Source organism: Excalfactoria chinensis, chromosome 17 (genome assembly GCF_039878825.1).
Source record: "Excalfactoria chinensis isolate bCotChi1 chromosome 17, bCotChi1.hap2, whole genome shotgun sequence".
NCBI lineage: Eukaryota > Metazoa > Chordata > Aves > Galliformes > Phasianidae > Excalfactoria > Excalfactoria chinensis.
Genome location: NC_092841.1, coordinates 6,960,876 through 6,979,745, shown reverse-complemented (window position 1 = coordinate 6,979,745; position 18,870 = coordinate 6,960,876). Strand labels below are relative to the sequence as shown.

Here is an 18,870-nt window from a genome sequence, read left to right as displayed (position 1 = left end):
TCCCTGATGTACTTTTAAAGACAGGATCAGTGCTGATTCAATTGCAAAGAAAATAATGTAAAATGTAGATGATGATAAATATCTGCATAAAACTAGATCTCTTTTCTGTCCTTTTTTAGCTCATCCAGGCTCCTCACCAGCTGGAAGAAATGAATAGGATAGCTCACTGACCACTGCTGTCACCCAGCTGGCTCCTCCACGCAGTGCCATTTCTCCTTTTGGCGTTCCCTGCATTAAACACCATGACAAAGAGCTGGAAAACTGACATTTTTTAAACCTCTCTAATTCCTGCATGCTGAGGTGTGCTTCTATTCTTGTTTGTTAAAGATTCTCTTCCTTCGTTCAGTTGTCTGTTCCTGACTTTCTGTTTCACTCCCTTTCTCCAACTGGCCACTTCATTCCAAAGATCCATCCAGTCCTATGGAGCAGGTATACATCCGTGCATTTTCCAGTTGTGTCTGATGACCAAAGCTCATGTTTGATCACTGACGTCCATGCAAACATCATCGCTGTCTTCCTCTCTTCCCTTTGACAGGCTCACAGTTGGTGAGAGCCTTCTCTCCTGCAGTTTCTGCCATATGGAGCTCCTGGTAACTTTCAACTCCATTGATTTCCAGCTCCTTTCAAATCCCACCTGAAAATCTGCTTTTCTGTGCTTGAATCTCAGCTTCTTCCTCCTTCTGCTACTCTGAAATGTCATGTTTACAGTATAATTTACTAAATTCTGTTTAATTCTGCATTCCTTTCATAGTAGGTTGTTAAAATGCTGAAAGAACCCACAAACTGACAAATGCAAAGTTTTGATTTATTATAACCATCTCAGTCTTCAATTTGGGGGCACTATTGTATCAAAGTGATTAATGAGTCCATCAATGGACTTGCACGTATGGTAGGCATGAGCCAAGATAAGAATGGTAGAATCTGGCTCTGAGTAATGACAGCACTAATTTTATCATGCCTCAGTCAACACTGCCATGCAGCTGAAGGTGCACCTATCTCCATGAAAGGTCTCTTACAGAGGTATAACCAGCACATGTTGGTCACATGCAGAAAGTGCAAGAGCTGTTGGAATGTGCCACGATTTGGAGTTGCTCTTTTTGAAGTGATGGTGCTTGTCCCTTTGGATCCCACGTTCCTCCCATTGCATCCCAGCAGCAGACAAGGGCTCCCCACTGCAGATCGCTGTGGTCAGCATCATTCAGAGCTTCCCAAGCTTCCCATTTCTGTGGGAGCACAGATGGGTCTCCAGGGAAAAAATCTGGAAGCGTTTCAGTGCTGTGGGTTGAAGCAACCAGAGCAAATGGCAGAATTTCATCACTACCTCCAGTGCGTGCTTACTGTTCATTTCTCAGCTTCCAGAGCTCAGCAGCTCTGAGAATCAAATGCTGTCTAAATCCTCCTCACCTGCATTTCAGACCAAAAGCAAAGCTTTCCTTTTAAATACCCAACCCAGAATCATAAAATCACGTTGGTTGCAAAAGACCTTTTTGGATCGTCAGTCCAACCATCCATCTAACCTACAGCTTATTAACCCGATCTGAGTCCAGCTGGTTCCGAGAAAGAAAACCCTTTGAGAACGTCTGGAAATTCAAGGACCAACTTTCACTCCCCAGAACTGGAGGCACAGCCTGGCTCCTGCAGTCACCCAAAGCACCAGAGCTGGAAGTCCCGGTGGGACGGGGAAGAGGCAGCTTTGGAAGCAGACTTCTTGCAGCGCTCACCAAGGCCAGAGGGGAGGAAGCTCCACTGCTTCCATGTCACTTTTCCAGAACATACATCGAGCTTTGGCAAAGCAGTGGGAGCAGCCATAGTGAAACTGTCAAGGCAGACCCAGACAATGGGGTAAAGGGGCAAAGGCTTTCTGTGAATTCATCTGACTGCATTTAAAACTCTGTGATATCTTTAAAACAAACCTGAAAAGAAATACGGACAAAAAGCCCTGAAGGAAAAGGATATTACTCAGGTCTTCCAGCCTTCATTGTGCTAAGAACCATTTGGGACGCATACCCTGGATGTGGGCACATCTTGCTCATCGCTGTCTCACTGCTCCTTTACTCATAGCTCCCCAAATCTGCAGACAATAGCACCATTGCCATCAAAGATAAGGTGTGGCAAATGTTAGAAGTTCCCTGAGCTACACAGCAGCTGAAATTTCAGAGTGATGCATCACGGCCTTCATCTGAGAACAAATAGATTTAGTTGGCATGGAAACAGTAAGTTAGGCTGAACGTGGTAAATATCCAGCAGTCATAAAAAAAAATGAGCAAGTCAGAGTGATAAATATTAAATCTGAGCACTTGCTGAATGCTTTTGAATCACAGCTCTTTTACAATTATCACTCCTGTTTTCATTGGAATGCAAGTGAAATCCACTTAACAAACTAAGCTGCTCCGTTTTATTCCAAATACTTCTACAACACTTTTATTCAGATAACTCCTTTCTCCCTCTTTAATAATCTATTCTGTATTGGCATTCTCCTTCAATTGCTCAGTAATGTTCATTAATTGGACGTAATTGATTTTGTGTCTTCAGAGAAGCTCTATCCTTTAAAGCTGTAATTGTGACTTGACTGTTTGGAGGCGCGTTCCTATGGTTTGAATACCTATCCTGATGTTACCCTGATTGATTGTTCATGAACATTAAAACCCTTTTTCCCCCCTGTATTATCTTCAATTAGAAATATCATACCCAATCCTGCACTACAGTTAGACTGAGGAATGAGCAGTATTCCAAACCAAAATGAAACAGATTGAACAAAGCATTCTACAAGAATCCAGGTAACAGAGCAATAAAGAGATGACTACCATTAATTAGATAGGCCCCAATCCAGCAAAGTTCTTTGGACGTGCCCAAGTTTCCTTATTTGCTGGGGTTCCTCTACTGGTATGCGTCATAATTACACACACACAGGATGTAAAGTCTGTATGAACAATTCACATCTTCCAACTATGACTGACAGCCACATAATTCTGTGTAATTCAAGAAAGAGAAACACTTCTGATGGAACGAAAGACCTTCCTGTCAGAAGTGTTGTCTTGTATCCACACACAGATCAGAGACAACCAATGCTACAACAGCGTGCAGTGCAGGAGTGTAATCTACACGGGATCAGTCCCCAGGTTTACAGATTCCTGAGACAGAAGAAACTTCATCATTGGTTTGCAAGGAAAAGGTTGGGGTGCACCCACACTTCTTAGGAACCTTCCCAGACTGCTTCCACTGCCTTGGGACAATACACCATAAGCCCACATATATGCAGGTTCTATGAAGGGTGAGTTATACTCCATTTACAGCTAGCTTGCCATAGTCCATTAATGCAATTCTGTATGTCTTGGCAAGTCAGACATCTGATTTTTGAAAGACATTCAGCACTGCAGCATGAAGAAAGGTGGTAATACACAACGCTGAGACTGCAGTCTAGCAGCAGTGTTATTGACCATGTGCACCACTGCCCTGGAAGGCCACGCTTAGCAGAGACAGGAGAACCTCCATGGAGAAGATAAATGATTTAGGTTAATCCAAGTGGGAATTCCTGGAGGCTTAAATATAAAAGTGCTGGAAACACAACGATGTTATTTACACGACAGTTTATGTCACTAAGCTGACTCTGTCTCTCCGGATAATTATAGTAAAGGTTAACTCTGTGCAATCAGCAGAGGGTTCCTGGAACGAAGAGGCTGAGCCCTGTGGACCTGTCAGTCACTGCTGAGTTCTAAGGACATTGCACTGAAAGAAGGCAAACATGGAGCGCTGATACCACCCAACAAGCTGTAACGAGAAACAGCTTTTTAGTTTTAATTAAAAGCGCAACAAAATGTTTTTTCATGTCTCATTCATTTGTTTGTTGTTGTTATAGAATCAAAACACAAGATTTTTCCTTTTAATGAAAAGCAGAAGCTGTTTAACCCTCTCTCCTCCTTATTTATAGACATGTAAAAGCTCAGAAAAGTAGCCTTTGTGACAGTGCCAATGCAAATTTTGATGTTTTATGCAATTCTGCTTCAGACAATGCTTTGTAAAAGTAGACAGTGAGGTCTCAGTTCGTGCCTTACATCCTTCAGCTCCCCATTCAGCTGACCAGTCATTAGCTGCTGTTAATGCCAGATGAACACGCTTACAGGTGGCCTGGACACACCATTATAGTGGGTAATACATAAGAGAATCATCATCGCTGTGTGCAGGCCGATGTTGTTCTCTGGGAGAGACAACCACGCACCAAATAACACATCTTCCTTCATTTCCAGGGCACTGAAAAATCTCTGTAAAGCACATACGCTATTTTGCTTGAAGCACACTGCATCTCTGCTTTCACTGGAAGTATCTACGTTAATTTCAGCAGCATTAATCACATGGAACTGTTTACAGACAACATGCTAGGATGATAGATGCATGAGATCAGCAGTAAAGATTATTTTTTATCTCAGTCATTGTCCAAGTATAATTCTCTCAATACAAGCATCAAACAAGGGGGTTAAAATAGTCTCAGAACCCTCTGTTACAGCAGCCTAGTCACTTTAAAATAAATGCATCATTTAACAGTTAGGATAGTTGAAATACCAACCTGAAATAGAGAGCAAAAGATAAGTATTTTGCCCGTAGGGTTCAGACAGTTTAATTCCCTTTTATTAACAAAAACAAAAAAGAAAGCTAGCTGAAAATTTTGCAGGAAAATATGTGCTTTTGCTTTGAAGCAAGATCTTGTTGTTCCTCATCGCAGCTCCCCGCCCAGGGGCAGCCCCATACCTGCTCGTGGGTCTCCAGCTCCCTGCGCTGCAGCTTCTTCTCTGCTGCCCGCGCCTGGCTGTGGGAACGCTCCACTTCATCTTGTAGGGTCTGAAACAACACCAATGGGTACAGAACATGTGAGAAACCCCCCCAAAAAACTCACAGGCAATGTGCTTCGACACTAGCTTATAGGGACATGGAACGGCTTAAGGACCTTAAATACCACCCAGTTCCAACTTCTGTCAGGGGCTGGGTGACCCCAGCAGCTCAGGCTGCCCAGGTCCCTCCATGGCCTCGAGCACCTCCACGAATGGGGCACCCACAGTTGTGGGCAGTGCCGGTGCTTCACCACCACCTATCATGCTATTTATACAACCTGTGTTTCCTGGGAACACTTCAGCAGCGCACCAGTAACTTTTCCTTTCAACCTGAGTAACAAACCTCTCTGGAAATCTATGTCTGGAATTTGAGTGGAAATGCATTCCATGCTTCTGTCATGGGACACTCACTGAGACACGGGGCTCCCTCCTGCCCCGGGGTGAATTCAGCATGGGACTTACAGACACTGCATAGATGGCAATAAATAAGAGGATATTGCAATGGCGTCCCTTTACCACAACAACCCAGTCTTTAAATCCAGTCTTTATTTAGTTCAGGAACAATCACTTCTAAGCCTCTCTCATAAAATGCATCGACAACTTTATTTTGTCATTATTGTCCCTCTTATATATTTATTTCTATTACGGCCGTCCCTTGGAGCCTTGATCTTTTTGTTGTGTGCTTAACAAAGGAGAAGTCATGCCCCAAGGAGCTGATAGCCTGTGTTATTTCTAACAGATACACACCAAACAAACAATACCAAGTTTCAAAGATATATTTTTTTTAAAGTTTCCTAGCCATTGTTGGACATTTGAATACACACTTAACATTTACTTACACACTTACTAAAAGCTTAGTTATGTTGTCAGCTTGAATAAAGGCATTGTTAGCTGCAAGTGCTGACTTGAAGCAAAGCGCACAATGTGGATGTGAGATTGACATCGGCACAGAGGCAGCTGTGGCAGCAGAAAGGGAATAGTTTGAGCTATCTTTTGTAAGGCAGAAAATCGGGGCAGAGCTGTCCATCAGCTGAAAGGCATGGGGCAGCCGGGAGCTGAGCAGGGGCTGGTCCTGGGGACTGGCCATAGGGACACCAGGGTGCCTGCGGTGGGGTATGGAGGAGCACTGGGAACTTGTTGCTGCAATGGGGACCAGTGTGACCCCACGTGCCCTGCAGAACACACGGCACAGTGAGCACTGCCTCCTCAGCATGGGACACCCAGGAGTAAAACCAGCATCGTTCACAGGACCAGGGGTACAAAGATTGAACAGCAAAACCCTTGCTCTTTTCCACAGCACTGAAATCCTGCGCTCTCAAATCATTTACAGGATAAAATTGCTATGGAGATAAGATAAGAGGACTACTTATGATAGATCTTGCCCCTTGTTTTGAAGTGATGCCAGGCATTAACTTTAAAGTCTTACAGTTATAAGGCTATTACATGTTCTAATGCCAAAAAATGTAACCAGACCCAAGCATGAACTTCAAATCTGCCCAGGGACTTTTATGCTATCATCGCTTCTGAGAAAGGCCAAAATCCAGATTTGAACACGTATCTCATCTCAACTCTCGATACTCAACAAGTCTTGCAGTAGCAGTAATTTGCATTATTAATAATGAAACTTAACATGTGAACTGTAGGCTCATTGTTTTCTTTTTGTACCTCTAATATCATAACTTAAAACACAAACAAACCGACCCTGATGTGAAACCTACAAAGATTGGGTCATGCGATGTGGAAATGCAACACAGAACAAGGAGGGCCACATATCAAAGATCACCAAAGGCCCAATGAACTTGGTAACAGTCTTCCCGTAACACCAAAGCTTCCAGGCATGACCAGCAGCTCTCAGGAACACTCACATGGGCTTGTGATGCACCCTAAAGTAATTTAATTTGGGAAGTTCAGACAACACAGAGATTTTGTTAGGTCCACCTCCTCTAGATAGTATCTGTTAGCATGGAGCACACATTTTGTTCCATTAAAAGGGCAGACAAGGTCTTAAACAAGCATAATTTAGAAATAAGGGTATTTTTTTTGCTGTTTGTTTTTTAACCATAGCATATAAGGGTAACAAAGTATATTATTATCCATTCATCAATCATCAAACCCAATATACTGTACGAGTTTGCAGGCTTTTCCAGTCACAACTGTCTGCTGGTACTGGGACTGTGTAAGAAAAGACTCGTGCCTCTAATGAACCACAAATGGCTTCACCATTTTGACTATCACTAGTAAACTTCAGTGCTTTGCACACAGGTTCTGCTGCTGCTCACTTTGTAGATAGTGGTTTTGTTTATGAAGGATGCCCTGGAAGTAATGCTCGTCTGGATATTTCAGCCCTCCTACCAGCACGAAGACAAAAAAGCAAACCCAAAAGATCAGTATTTGATCAAAGCCGCGTGAAAACAAAACAACAAAAAAAAAGTAACATCAAAAATCTCATAGTTGCTGTAGATTCCTGCATGCGATTATCTCTGTGAAGATAGTAATTAGAACCAAGTAAGATTGCTGCCCATGATTGTAATTTGCTAGGAGGAACCGTGATGGCTGTCATGAATAATGCGCCCTTTTGAAGATCACACTGAAAATTCTCTCTATTGTCAAAACGCTTCATAGGCAGTGGTCAGAGCCTGAATGCTGATAGCGATTTCTGAAGCTACCCAGCGCCATCACATCATTTCTGCATCTGACAGATAAGTTTTCAGCATGCAGAATGCTCTCACAAACAGCAGAGGACTTACCCCAGGTGCACCAGAGAACATCTCTGTTGGAAAACGAAACAAAGGTTTGGTTTGGTTTCAAAATGCGCAGCTTCAAAGTGTCCGATTTTGCCCAAAGAATAACAGCGCTTATGTTTAACAACTGTTGAGATGAAGAAAAAGGCACAGGAAAAAAAAAAGAAAAAAAAAAAAGCAAGTAAAAATCACTGGCCAATTTCTGAGGGTCAGAAGCAGGAAAACAAAACCAAACTTATTAAGCTCGGTTTTTCCAAGGACAAAATGAATCCCCCTCTCTCAGCTTTGCTACGTTGACTTACATCACTGTTACAAAGACAGTTGGGTATGGTGGGGTGTTTTTTTTTTCAGTTAAACTGGCTTTCAAATGCCATGCAAACATGTTTGTTGTTGAAAGTCTACACCATACCTGACCTTGGAAGTGCTTTGTGTTGGCCTGAGAACAAAGAAATGAAATGTTTTGCTTTCCAGCCCAGATATCCTACACTTTGAAAAGCACTTAAAAATGTAAATGAGATAATAAGCTCCACTGCAACAATGTGGGTGAATTACAGCTGAAGAAAAGGAACGTTCGTGTGATTTATTTATAAAAATGGAAAGGATCCTAAAATAAATTCATAACGTAAATGTTTTGATCACACATGATTTTGAGTGACATGAGAAGGGTGGAAGAGTGACGGCTTTGAGGAAATGCCACTGAAATATTGCTGTCAGGATCTCAAGTGGAGATAGTGGTTGGGAGCAGGGCTATCACAGCCAGCCCATGACTGTTCAGTTACCAGCTGATAGGAAAGGAGCAATGAACAGTCAGGCTTCTCCTGGAAGGCACTTGGTGGCTTGGTTATCACCAGCAAAATGGTGGGCAGATGGGGAGAGGCAGAGCTTGAGCCTGTGCAGCTCCAGAGGTGCTGGGATGGTGCACTGGAACAGAGGGACTCAGCCCAACTCCGGGTGCCAGACTGCAGCTGCAAAGGGTTTCTTTAAAACCCCTAAACTTGTAAAGCGCGTGGTTTTGACAGGGAGCCACAGAGACAAAGGGTGTGATGCCAGCATTACAAAATCCCTTTTCAAGGCAGAAATACATTTTTGGCATTAGTTACAAGGCTTAATCTGAATCAACTAAAAGCTGGTAAGAGAAAGATTTCTACAAATCACATGAACAAGTATGGAATGGGAATATTCAAAGGACTTAGGCTTTAATATCTGAAAACTGATTTGATTATCCTTTAATCTTAAAAGAGAAGTGTTGGATTCCCTGAAAGAAAACTCAGTTCTGGAAGACTTGCATGAACGAATATCACAATGATGTGGAGTTACTCGGTAGCAAACATTACGGGGGAGGTGCTGCATTTACAAAAGCTGTGATATTTCTTCTCCTTTGACCTAAAATCATTTCCCACGTTAGGTGAGCTCTTGACTGCCAGCAGGGCACTATTCCTGCTCCCATCACTCTGGGATCACAAAGACACTAGATTTATCTCTGTGCTACCAAGGGCAGAATAAATAAGAGGCACTTAGAAGGAAAATCTCCTAAAAATTCTTAAAAACCCAATATATTCCCACTTTGAAACAAAACATATCAGCAGTAAAGTGACAGCACATTGCCATCAGGTTGCACCATGTAGCAGCAGCCTCTTCCTGACATCCCAATGGCACTCTACTGGCTCTAAGAGCTCTGCACATGCAGATGTGCGTCTGTATCAAGTACTTATGAGCAGTGCACAGTAATACTTCTGCTAAAGGTAGCAATAGTTAACACTTTTCATCTTCAAAGAATGTTTCAAACATTACCAAATTAATATAATTAGTTAATGAAAGATGCAGTAATAAAAGCTACCATAATTACCTACGGTAGATTTAATTATCTCCTAGCTAATGCCCACAGAAGAAGGCTTCCACTTTACATCCTCAAAACATGTGCCAACAATAATTCTGAATATAAGGCCCCTCTTTAAGTGCCTTCTAAATTTAAATTACATCCATTGATGTGTTTTCTCTCCACGATCATAAGAAGAAAACCAACCTCTGGAAGCTTAAAGAAAACTCTGTGAATGGTAATAAAAAATAAAGCCAATTTTGATTCAGAAGTACATGCGGAGGTGCTTTACAATTGTGTTACAGAAATGCTCAGCACTGGGTCCCTTTCTCTCTGCATGCAGCTGTAAGTATGAGTTGTCTGGGAAGAACTTTGTACCACATGGCCTCCCAATTTACAGTGTCAAACACAACCCTTATTTAAAGAGAGCAGGCCAAATCCCCCACTGGAATTTCTGTTAGGCATTTATTTTCTAACTCACATTCTCTACTCACTTTTTTTTTAAAGCAATCGGTATTTCTCTTCAAAATAATTGTTGGGAGACCAGCAAGTATGTCTGGGTTTATTCCTGCTAAAGGTAAATAACAAAATGTATCTAAAAGATCAATATTGCTCTACCAATCAGAGCAAAAAAAATTGTATCTTTAAGAAGCAAAGCGCTGATGTTGGAGCCATATTGTTGGTGTATCAGCAGTGCTTGGTGGTTCTCAGCAGAGCTTGGTGCACTGCTCCGCACCTCGCCATGCTTGCTCCCTGTGCTGCATTCCAGTGTGTTTGAAAATCTCTGTACTTGAGTCCTCAGAAGGTTTTGGTGGAAAGCAAGAGAAATCTGATGGGTTTAACCTAATGCATATGTTTGCTGTTCGCATATGGAAAAATTCCTTTCTGGTGGGAACTTTTTCACTGTTGCTGCAACACACTGTATATCCAAAAAGTCTCCTTTGATGTTGAACTATTGCTCCACTACTCATTATGCTACTGATTCAATATGAAAGGCAAAAATTCTGTGGTTTTTGTTAAAACAATAGCTTTGTTTTTGCAAACAAAGTTCTCCACAACCTATGTGCAGGGAGCCAACATTGCTGCAACAGAAAAATACAATCTATTATTTTGTACTGAAAATAGCTTCGGCATTTAATAACTCAAATTATTTTTCCATCCTACAGGTAACTTTACAATTGCTATTATGACGGCACAGAAAATTTATGCTTTATTGCTTCCCAGGAATAGAAATTAAAACACCATACGCAATATTTAAACTTTCTTGAGCACATTCCTTCCAGTGACCTTCTAGCCTCTCACCATCCGTTCAACTTCATTCGGGTGAAGCTGCTAATAAGTGAATGTGGGTGGAGAAGGGAAAAGTCCAGTAAAGACCTATTTGTCCACGTCCTACCGGAGCTGCAGATCTGGGAGTCCTCATGACCAGTGTATGATGCCAACTACTAAACACCATTTCATGAGCAGTCAACACAAATTACAACGTGGAATCAAAATGTAACTGTTGGTTCCTTTTAAAAAGTGTTACCCGTTTTCTACTAATCATTACGGGAGGATAAAAAACAGTCCCTTTGTTTAGGAATCAGGTACAAGGTGTAATTTCCCAAGGCAAAGTCAGCAGCTCCCACTTGGAAGAACATGGATTGCCATATACTGAGCAAATTTGGAAATGTGGCCCACTTTGCTGACATTTTGGAATGGGAGAGGAGATCTTGCAAAGCACAGCTGCAGGCTCTGCACATATCAGCACGTCAAGCAGCCACTTCTAGTTCATCTCCATTGCTTCTGTGCTTTGCCAGTAGGAGATGCCCTTGTGAAGAACAAGAAGTTCTTCCCTTGAGGTAGCGTGGGAAGGAAGAATGGGGCTCAGGAAGGAAGAGAAAAATCTGGCTCCAGGAACAAAATTAAGTCTCTCCAGTAGCAGTGAGAAATATTGCAAGTAGGTCACTTAACTACAAGAAGTGTCTATTCAAACATTTTTTTCCCTGTGTGGTTGGGCCTAACGCTACACTGCTTTAATTTTTCATGATCTATTTGGAGGAGTTGATCAGCAGTGTATTTTAGTCTTTGCCTGTTGAGCAGATCATTCACACAAGCTCCTGAGCAGTCCCTTAACACCACCCTAGATCTGGGAGTTCTGGAGATTCCCAGAGTACTGTTAGTTCTGTCAACACATGGATTCTTTCCTCCTCTGTTTCTTTAAGACATCGGTGTGTTTTTGGCATTTTCTGCAAATATTTGGGTAGCTGACCAAAGTTTTTCGACCACTTTTCTGCAGTGTCCTCAGTCATACACCCCTACACACTGACAGCACCAAGAGAGCTACTTGTGGGCTTAAAATTAGGCAAGGACCAAAGCATTTTACTGAGTCAGGTCTTCACCGCATTCCACTATAAGCAGAATTCATCTGAAATGCAAAGGATGTCATAGGGCACAGCAAGTCCTGCAAAGACAGCAATTCCAGGAAAAGAGCAGGATACGCTGTAAAGTTCGGCATTGTGTTCCAAGGAGCCAGGGAAGGAATTGTTTTGGCTTTGAGTGGCACAGGTGACTGCAGAGGGGAGGGAGGAGGCTCGGAGAGCAGCAGTAAACGCTTTCATCTGCTGCTCTCAATGAACCACACAACCCAACGAGCAGTTGCCATGTGCAAGCATTGCTCCGTCTGTCCTCAGGTTGTGAAGTCCTTAGGATAGTTGTCAGCTGGGGACCTTCCCCACAGCATTTACCAGGAGCCCTCTGTTCCTTCGGTCCTTGCCTGCAGCCCCCTCGGATCCACAGCCATGGCACTTTTTCCCCCTTCCACTCTTTGAGGTGCAGACAGAAACACCAACAGTTCTCACACACCCGATGGAACCAATCTTTTAAACCCAAAGATACCGTGACATCTTAAGCATACGGTTATGAAGGAAAAGTTCAAAACTCCGTTTTAAACCACTTATGAGGGGATTTACCAAGATTCTGCCTAATGTTCAGCTGACGTATTGTCAAAAAACATTCATCACAAACCTTTTGAAGTTTCGCAGCTCCCCCCGTCATTATTAAAACCGGAACTGCAAAGTTTGTTATCAGCCTCAGAGCACACAGAAAATACTTCAGGTACTTTTCATGTCAACCTTTCAGTCTGATTCGGAGACTATTAACCAAAAAGAAGCGTTCCCAATCAGGTCACTGCCTGACACGCCGAATGGCAGCGTGGAGCAGGCAGAGCTGGGCCTCATTGAGCCCCCAGCAATTCTCATCTCATTTGCTTTCTATTAAAAACTCTGCAATAAAAGGCAATGGCACAGAGGAGTCTGCCACGCTCTGAGCAAGTTTCCTGGGAAGACCTGATGTTGGCTTCTGTGTTTTCAGGCAACTCCTCGGTTCTTTGATGGTATGTCATAAGAATGTCCAAAACGTCACATTGGTGGAGATGCTCTGCTAGTGAAAAATTGCTATTGTGCATACAAATGGACAAGTAAAACATCTGGTTTTGCTGCTCGCTCTATTCTTACTAACAGCTCCACAAAAACAAACATCGGGGGATCGAGCAGAATTTCCTGAACATCTGACTCCCAATAAAGCGTATTTATCAATCAGCAGCTGAACGAGGCAATCTCCTCCCCACCGGGCGCTCCGTTCCCAACCCCGTTTATCACCAAACTGCCACTTTAAGTGAGTGTCCTGAAACGTTACACCTGGAGACGCAATTGGGGTCCCGGCAGACCCCTGGTGCTCAACAAAGGTCTCCTTCCAAATGCATTCCTTGTCCCCCACGCACAAAGACCTGCTAACATAAACATTGGTAACGGGCTTTGCAAAACATCTTATTCTGCTACGCTCTCTTAAAAAGAGAATATGAAAGGCTCAGTTATTTCCAATCAACAGGCTAATCTGATTCCCGGCATGAACAAAAGAAAGCTATTCATGTTGTGCAATGAACTACCAGACTGCCTGATACTGCTGGAATTCTCTCTACTATGGAAAATTATACATATCCCCGCATATATTCACACACAGAAGAAAGCAAATAACATCTCTATATTCTTCAAAGTAACCTTAATCAAAAATATTAACTCACCAAGCAAAGCACTGCTTTGTGAACTGAGCAGGAGCTGGCCTGATGCCTGCATGCCTGCACACCCCATGCAGGCAAGGTGGGAGAGGCAGCGAGGCAGCATCTTCTCACATTATGTCTCTAATTCAAAAACTGGAAGTTTCTGACGAGGAGGGACGTACCCTTGGAAACTTGGAAATTCCTTCATTCCAAGTCTTGAAACATTATTCAATGACCTCCATCCCAATTACATTTGCAACAAGACATGACAGTGCAAATGCTCGCATTTAAATGTATGAGAGAAAACTGAGCATTTCTGAAGCTGGTTGTTTGGTTTTTTTTTATGGTCTTGTTGAGATGAAGCTCATTTACTTAAAAAGAAGAAATGAAAAAGAACATCCTCTGCAGCTGGTCAAACAGATTACGAAACTCTAATCTCACCAGCCTGAGGAAAACAAAAACTGCTTTTCAAGTATTTATTTTACAGAGGGCTGACTTTATACTTTTAAAAGATGCATTAGTAGAACAGATCAGAACATCCCAGAATGTTTCTGATCTCGTTAATCATGTAATGTTATGACAGAGATGCGTGCTGTCATAATACCAATGATTCTAAACGTCTCGAAAATCCTTTACACTCATCTTTTTTTTTTTTTTTTTCCAAAGAACCAGACAGGGGGAAGATCTATCCCTGCTTCTTTGGAAGTTTTTCCTCCTCCATTTTAGAGCTCTGGAATATTCGTACTAAATATCTTAGATAGAAAAACACATATGTACATAGCAAAGAACAATGCCAGGCTCCACAACCCATTCAAAATGTTTCTGCTAGCTTTTTATTTGAAGTATTTGACTCCATCTCTCGCATAACTCCTTTCTGGGAGCACCTACAACTGTACATCTCTAGCTCTAAAGTCATCTTTTTTGTTGAACTGGAATCACCGGTAAAAAAAATAAAGCATGAGGGCAGCTTCAACTCATTGGCCGCGCTTCCCTTAAAAGCAATTCCTCGTCAGAGCTGTTTGGTCTATAAGAAAACATGCAGAACGTACTGTGGGCAGAGCAGACCCTTGTGCAGGGAGCTCTGCTGCAGCACTCACAACAGAGCTCTGCAATTGATGCCTTCATGCTGATAATTTCACCACTACCAGTGACAAATTAGATGCAATTTGTACACAAGTAAACATGGAGGAGAGTGAGAAAGCCAGAGCTATTTTTGACTTTGAGATATGTTCTTTGTGGAACGTCCAGAACTCTTATTGCAGTCATGACGAGGCAGATCTGATTTCTAGGGAGTTTTGATTTCATTTCTTTTTCTTGTTTAAGTGTTTGATAACTGTCACACCTTGCAGGACAGACCTTGCAGCTCTGAACAAGGACAATATCCCAAGCCAGCCTCCTCCTGGTTTCAGGAATGCTTCTGTACAGGTAGGGAATGCTGCAGGAGCTCAATGGCCGAGCAATACTCCATCAGTGCAGAGTGAGAGCTGCCAAGCCAGCTTGGCACGCCTACAAGCAAGGCAGGCTCTTTTCATTTTTCCATATTTTCTTTATGTGTAAGTAGTTCCAAATATTCTTATATAGATGACATTTTTAAAATGCAAGAGCATTAAAAATAACAGAAAACAGATAAAGTTCTGAAGCACCACCAGTTTCCCATTTGTGCTGTTACATACTGACGTCTCTCATTAGACCTGCATAGCACAGCAAGCAAAGCTTCCAGCTACCTCAAGCACACTCAGAAAACTATTCCTTATCATCTATGAGACATAAGCTATGAGGAAAACAACACAGGATGCAGCATGAAGGAACTAAGAATTCCAATACTGTTAAAGTCGCATCCATCTTGATGCAGCTTTGGGGTCTGATAAGGAGGCAGCAATAAGCTTATTCTTTGCAGAGGCAAGGATTCAGGAACAGCAAGCTAAAGAGGAGGAGGCACAACAGCCTTCACACATATTGAGGGAGGCTGGATTATTAGAGCCAGGTGCTGGCAAATGGGTTCACAGCAGTGCCAAACCTGGCTTGCAATCACATTTCATGTGGCTCAGGATGGAGAGGAAAACTCATAGAGCATAGAAGAAAAGGCACTATGGACAGCATAAGCACCTGAAGGCAGACAGATGCCTTCTAAAATAATCATTATTAAATAAATCATATTCAAAATACGTATTTTATATTTCTCCTCCAAGCTACCTGCAGAAGTTTGACTTGGTCTGCAGGTATCTCACATTTGATAGCCCACATTTTTCTTTATACAGTTTCATGTAGCCACTCCCATGTTTTCTGTAAGTAAACAAACTCCCTTTACATGTTCAGCTTTCTCCCATTCTTACTTGCAAGCTCTCTCCCATAGCAAGCTGGAAGCACAGCAGCAGTGCTGGGTGCAGGACAGGTGCTTGTGGGCATCCTCCTGCCCAGCCAAGCACATCCTCTCTGTGCCTCCTCCAGTTTATGCTCTGCTGATGGAAAGGATTTGGAGTGAGAAGAGAATCACACCAAAAACAGCAGGAGGGTCAAGATGGAACAGTGAAGACTACTTATGGGCACCTATGGTGGTTCCATGAGCAGTGATGTAGAAAGTAGACAAGGCCTTCAGTTTTGATTCACAAATGACCTGAATGCATCCCAGGATGCTTTCCTCCCTTTCTACACAGCAGGAGTTATTTCTTCCTGATATTCTAAAGACAGATCAAAACTGAGCCGTGACTTTATGGAAGAACTTGAAAAAACAAAGTGAAAGGTGCACTGAATGTTGTGTCTTCTAAGGCTGACATGGACAAGTTTTGAAATGTAGATCTCATGCCATGCTGGGCCAGGAAAACAGCATATTCAGGGCATAGGCTTCCAGCACAAAACTACTCGCAAGGAGATGTGATGTTGGGCTCTCTTCACCCGCCAACAAAGCTGGCAGAAAGCTAAACAGGTTCTGGAGAAGAGCTGCTGCTGGAGGCAAAGGAGGAACCACTACAAGAGTTGCCCTGACCTGTGAGGAACTGGCCTTTTTGCTTTGAACTTCAGCAAATCTTAATGAATTCTTCATAATTGGCAATCTGCTATTTTCACTGAGGATGTAGCTCTCTTGAGGTGCCAAATGTAAGAGACACATTAAAAATTCAAATTTGGGGTTCTCATGATTGGTTGGCCAATGTTGATGAAGGCAGTTCCAGCAGGTACGTTTACCACTACTGCAGGCAGCTGTTCAGTTCTATTAATGGATTAGATATATCATACACAAGCACCATCAGTGCTGAACAATTTGGTTTCGTAATCATTGACACATCGACAGATGAAGTTATTCACTTTAATGCCATGAAAACTTGAACTAAAAGTAAGCAGAAACAGCTTTAGTAACAGAAATAGTTAAAAGGCGGTTGTGTCAGAGGACTGTGGGTTTTGTTGTGCTTGATGAATCTCTGCTTTACTCCTTTTCCAATCCATTCTTATCTGGCAGTTGCACAGGGAACTTTTGCCAAGAAGCTCATTGAGAGTCCTACAGCTTATCCTGCAGGCAACGCTCATTCCATCTGCCTGAGAATAAACTTCATAGACCCCTGAAGAAGAAAACAGGTGAGTTCTTTAAGCTCCATGAGGAGGTTTCCTCAGTGGAGGACCAAAGGCATTTGGAAGAGGTCAGAGACACAAGTCTAGTGATGAGCTTATGAAGAAGCTTCAGCCTTGAAGTTCCCTGTCTTCTCTGCAAGCTTCAGCATCAAGTTTGCACATTTGCAAGGGTTAACAAAGAAAATACCACACTGAATTCTATTCATCAATGAAGAGAATGAGCACCATGCAGGCAGCGCGTGAAGCAGGGGCAATACACCACTCCTAGGGAAGGATCCCAAACCAATGCAAGATGGAGCCATGTGCACTAAGTGCAGAATCCACATGCAAAAGGCTCAAAGCAGAATGCATATTTCCAACGAAACCAACTTACTGTTTTGCCTTATGTAACTGTAAACTGTATGAAGACATTGAGGTTGTCTCTTCAAACTGCAAGGCAACAAAGTGAACCAGGCCTAAATGAAAGTGTTTACTGTATAAACTGTAATGAGAAAGAGGGAAAAACCTGATACACAGAAATAGAATTTTATTCAGTTTTGAGGCTCTAGTGCTATTTTGGCTGCCAATTGCAGGAAAAAAATTCCACTGAAGGACAATTCAAATTTCCTTTAGGATGGAGGCATCCAAAAAGTTACTGAAGTTGTTATACTAGTGCCTATGCATTCTTTAAGCAGATGAACTGCTTCATTTTGAATCCACGTCAAACCACAAGAACTGGCTGATAATAACATTCAATTAAAATGATCTGCTTGTTGGTTTTTTTTTTTCCCCAGAAGAAAATTGGCAAGCTGTTTGAGTGTGCATTTTCTACCAGGGCACAAAAGAGTGATTGATACGAGAAGGAAATGAGATAGGATTCTATCTAGGATCAGAAGGGTCAAGTTTGGCGACAGTATTTTTAGGTTTAACCTCTTACTCAAATTCGTCAGATGAAAAAGCCACTTCTGCACAGCTTGGAACTGTGAGAAAGTCAGAGCCAGAACTTGCAAATATAGAAGCCGTGCTAATGAGACAGATGTTTTTACAACCCCAAACTTTACTCCCAATGCATATTTGTAGCTTTTGATGTACTTGGTGCTGCTTCACACCATGCGGGGCTGACTGAGAAGAGCAGAAGCTGCTCCCCTGCTAGGCTGTCTGGGTGAGTTTGCCATCTGATCTACTGAATACACAGATAAAAGTCCTCGCCTACTTTTTTCCTTTTCAAGTGCAGTACTGTAACTTGCAAAGTTCCTTTCTTCTCAACTCCACTGATGCAAGAAAGTGGCAGAAATATGGCAGCTTTGGCTGCTTTCCTTTAGTCTTCCTTTGTAACAATCCTTTACTGCTAAGGAAGCTAGGGATTTTCATTTGTAGGAAAAATATCACTTTCTAGAATATACACTAACTTCCAAACATGGTGAGAGTGCTACTGACCCCTCGATTCTACTGCTACCCTGTCCCTAAATACAGGCTCTTATCCCATACAGCCTCAGATTCACCAGGTTTCTCTCATTACTTTTAAGTAAGGCTCAACTATGCAAAAAATTGGTAAGTTTATCAGGCTTGTCGCTATTCTCCCATGAGTGTGCCACTCCAATTGTCATTGTTTAGAAATATGCTGATATGTGATCTGCTAAAGTTGCAGAACTGCATGTGAAACTGGAGAGCCAGCAGAAAATTTTCAGTGGAATCTAAAGATCTCTAAAGTCAATAATAATTTTGCCTTGAAAATCTTAACATTAAGGTTGAAATCCTCAGTGGCTCTCTCCTGCTGATAGACTTGGAGCAGCCGGCACCACAATTAGCACAGAAATGATTGCAAACCATATCAGAACATACAGTTTTGCAAAAAATAGAAATAAAAATGTTTATACAAATACTAGAAATTGTGTCGGCGGGCTTGAATAAGCC

The 18,870-nt window shown here is 42.3% G+C and overlaps 1 protein-coding gene across 1 annotated transcript in view; it reads right to left on the bottom strand.

Annotated features, from left to right (window-relative positions):
- The window catches only part of CEP112 (centrosomal protein 112), a 131,795-nt gene that overhangs the window by 12,050 nt on the left and 100,875 nt on the right, over positions 1 to 18,870 (bottom strand). Inside the window, exon 24 of the mRNA XM_072351644.1 lies at positions 4,744 to 4,833. Coding sequence (XP_072207745.1) covers positions 4,744 to 4,833 — 90 coding nt within the window. The remainder of the gene's footprint in view (positions 1 to 4,743; positions 4,834 to 18,870) is intronic.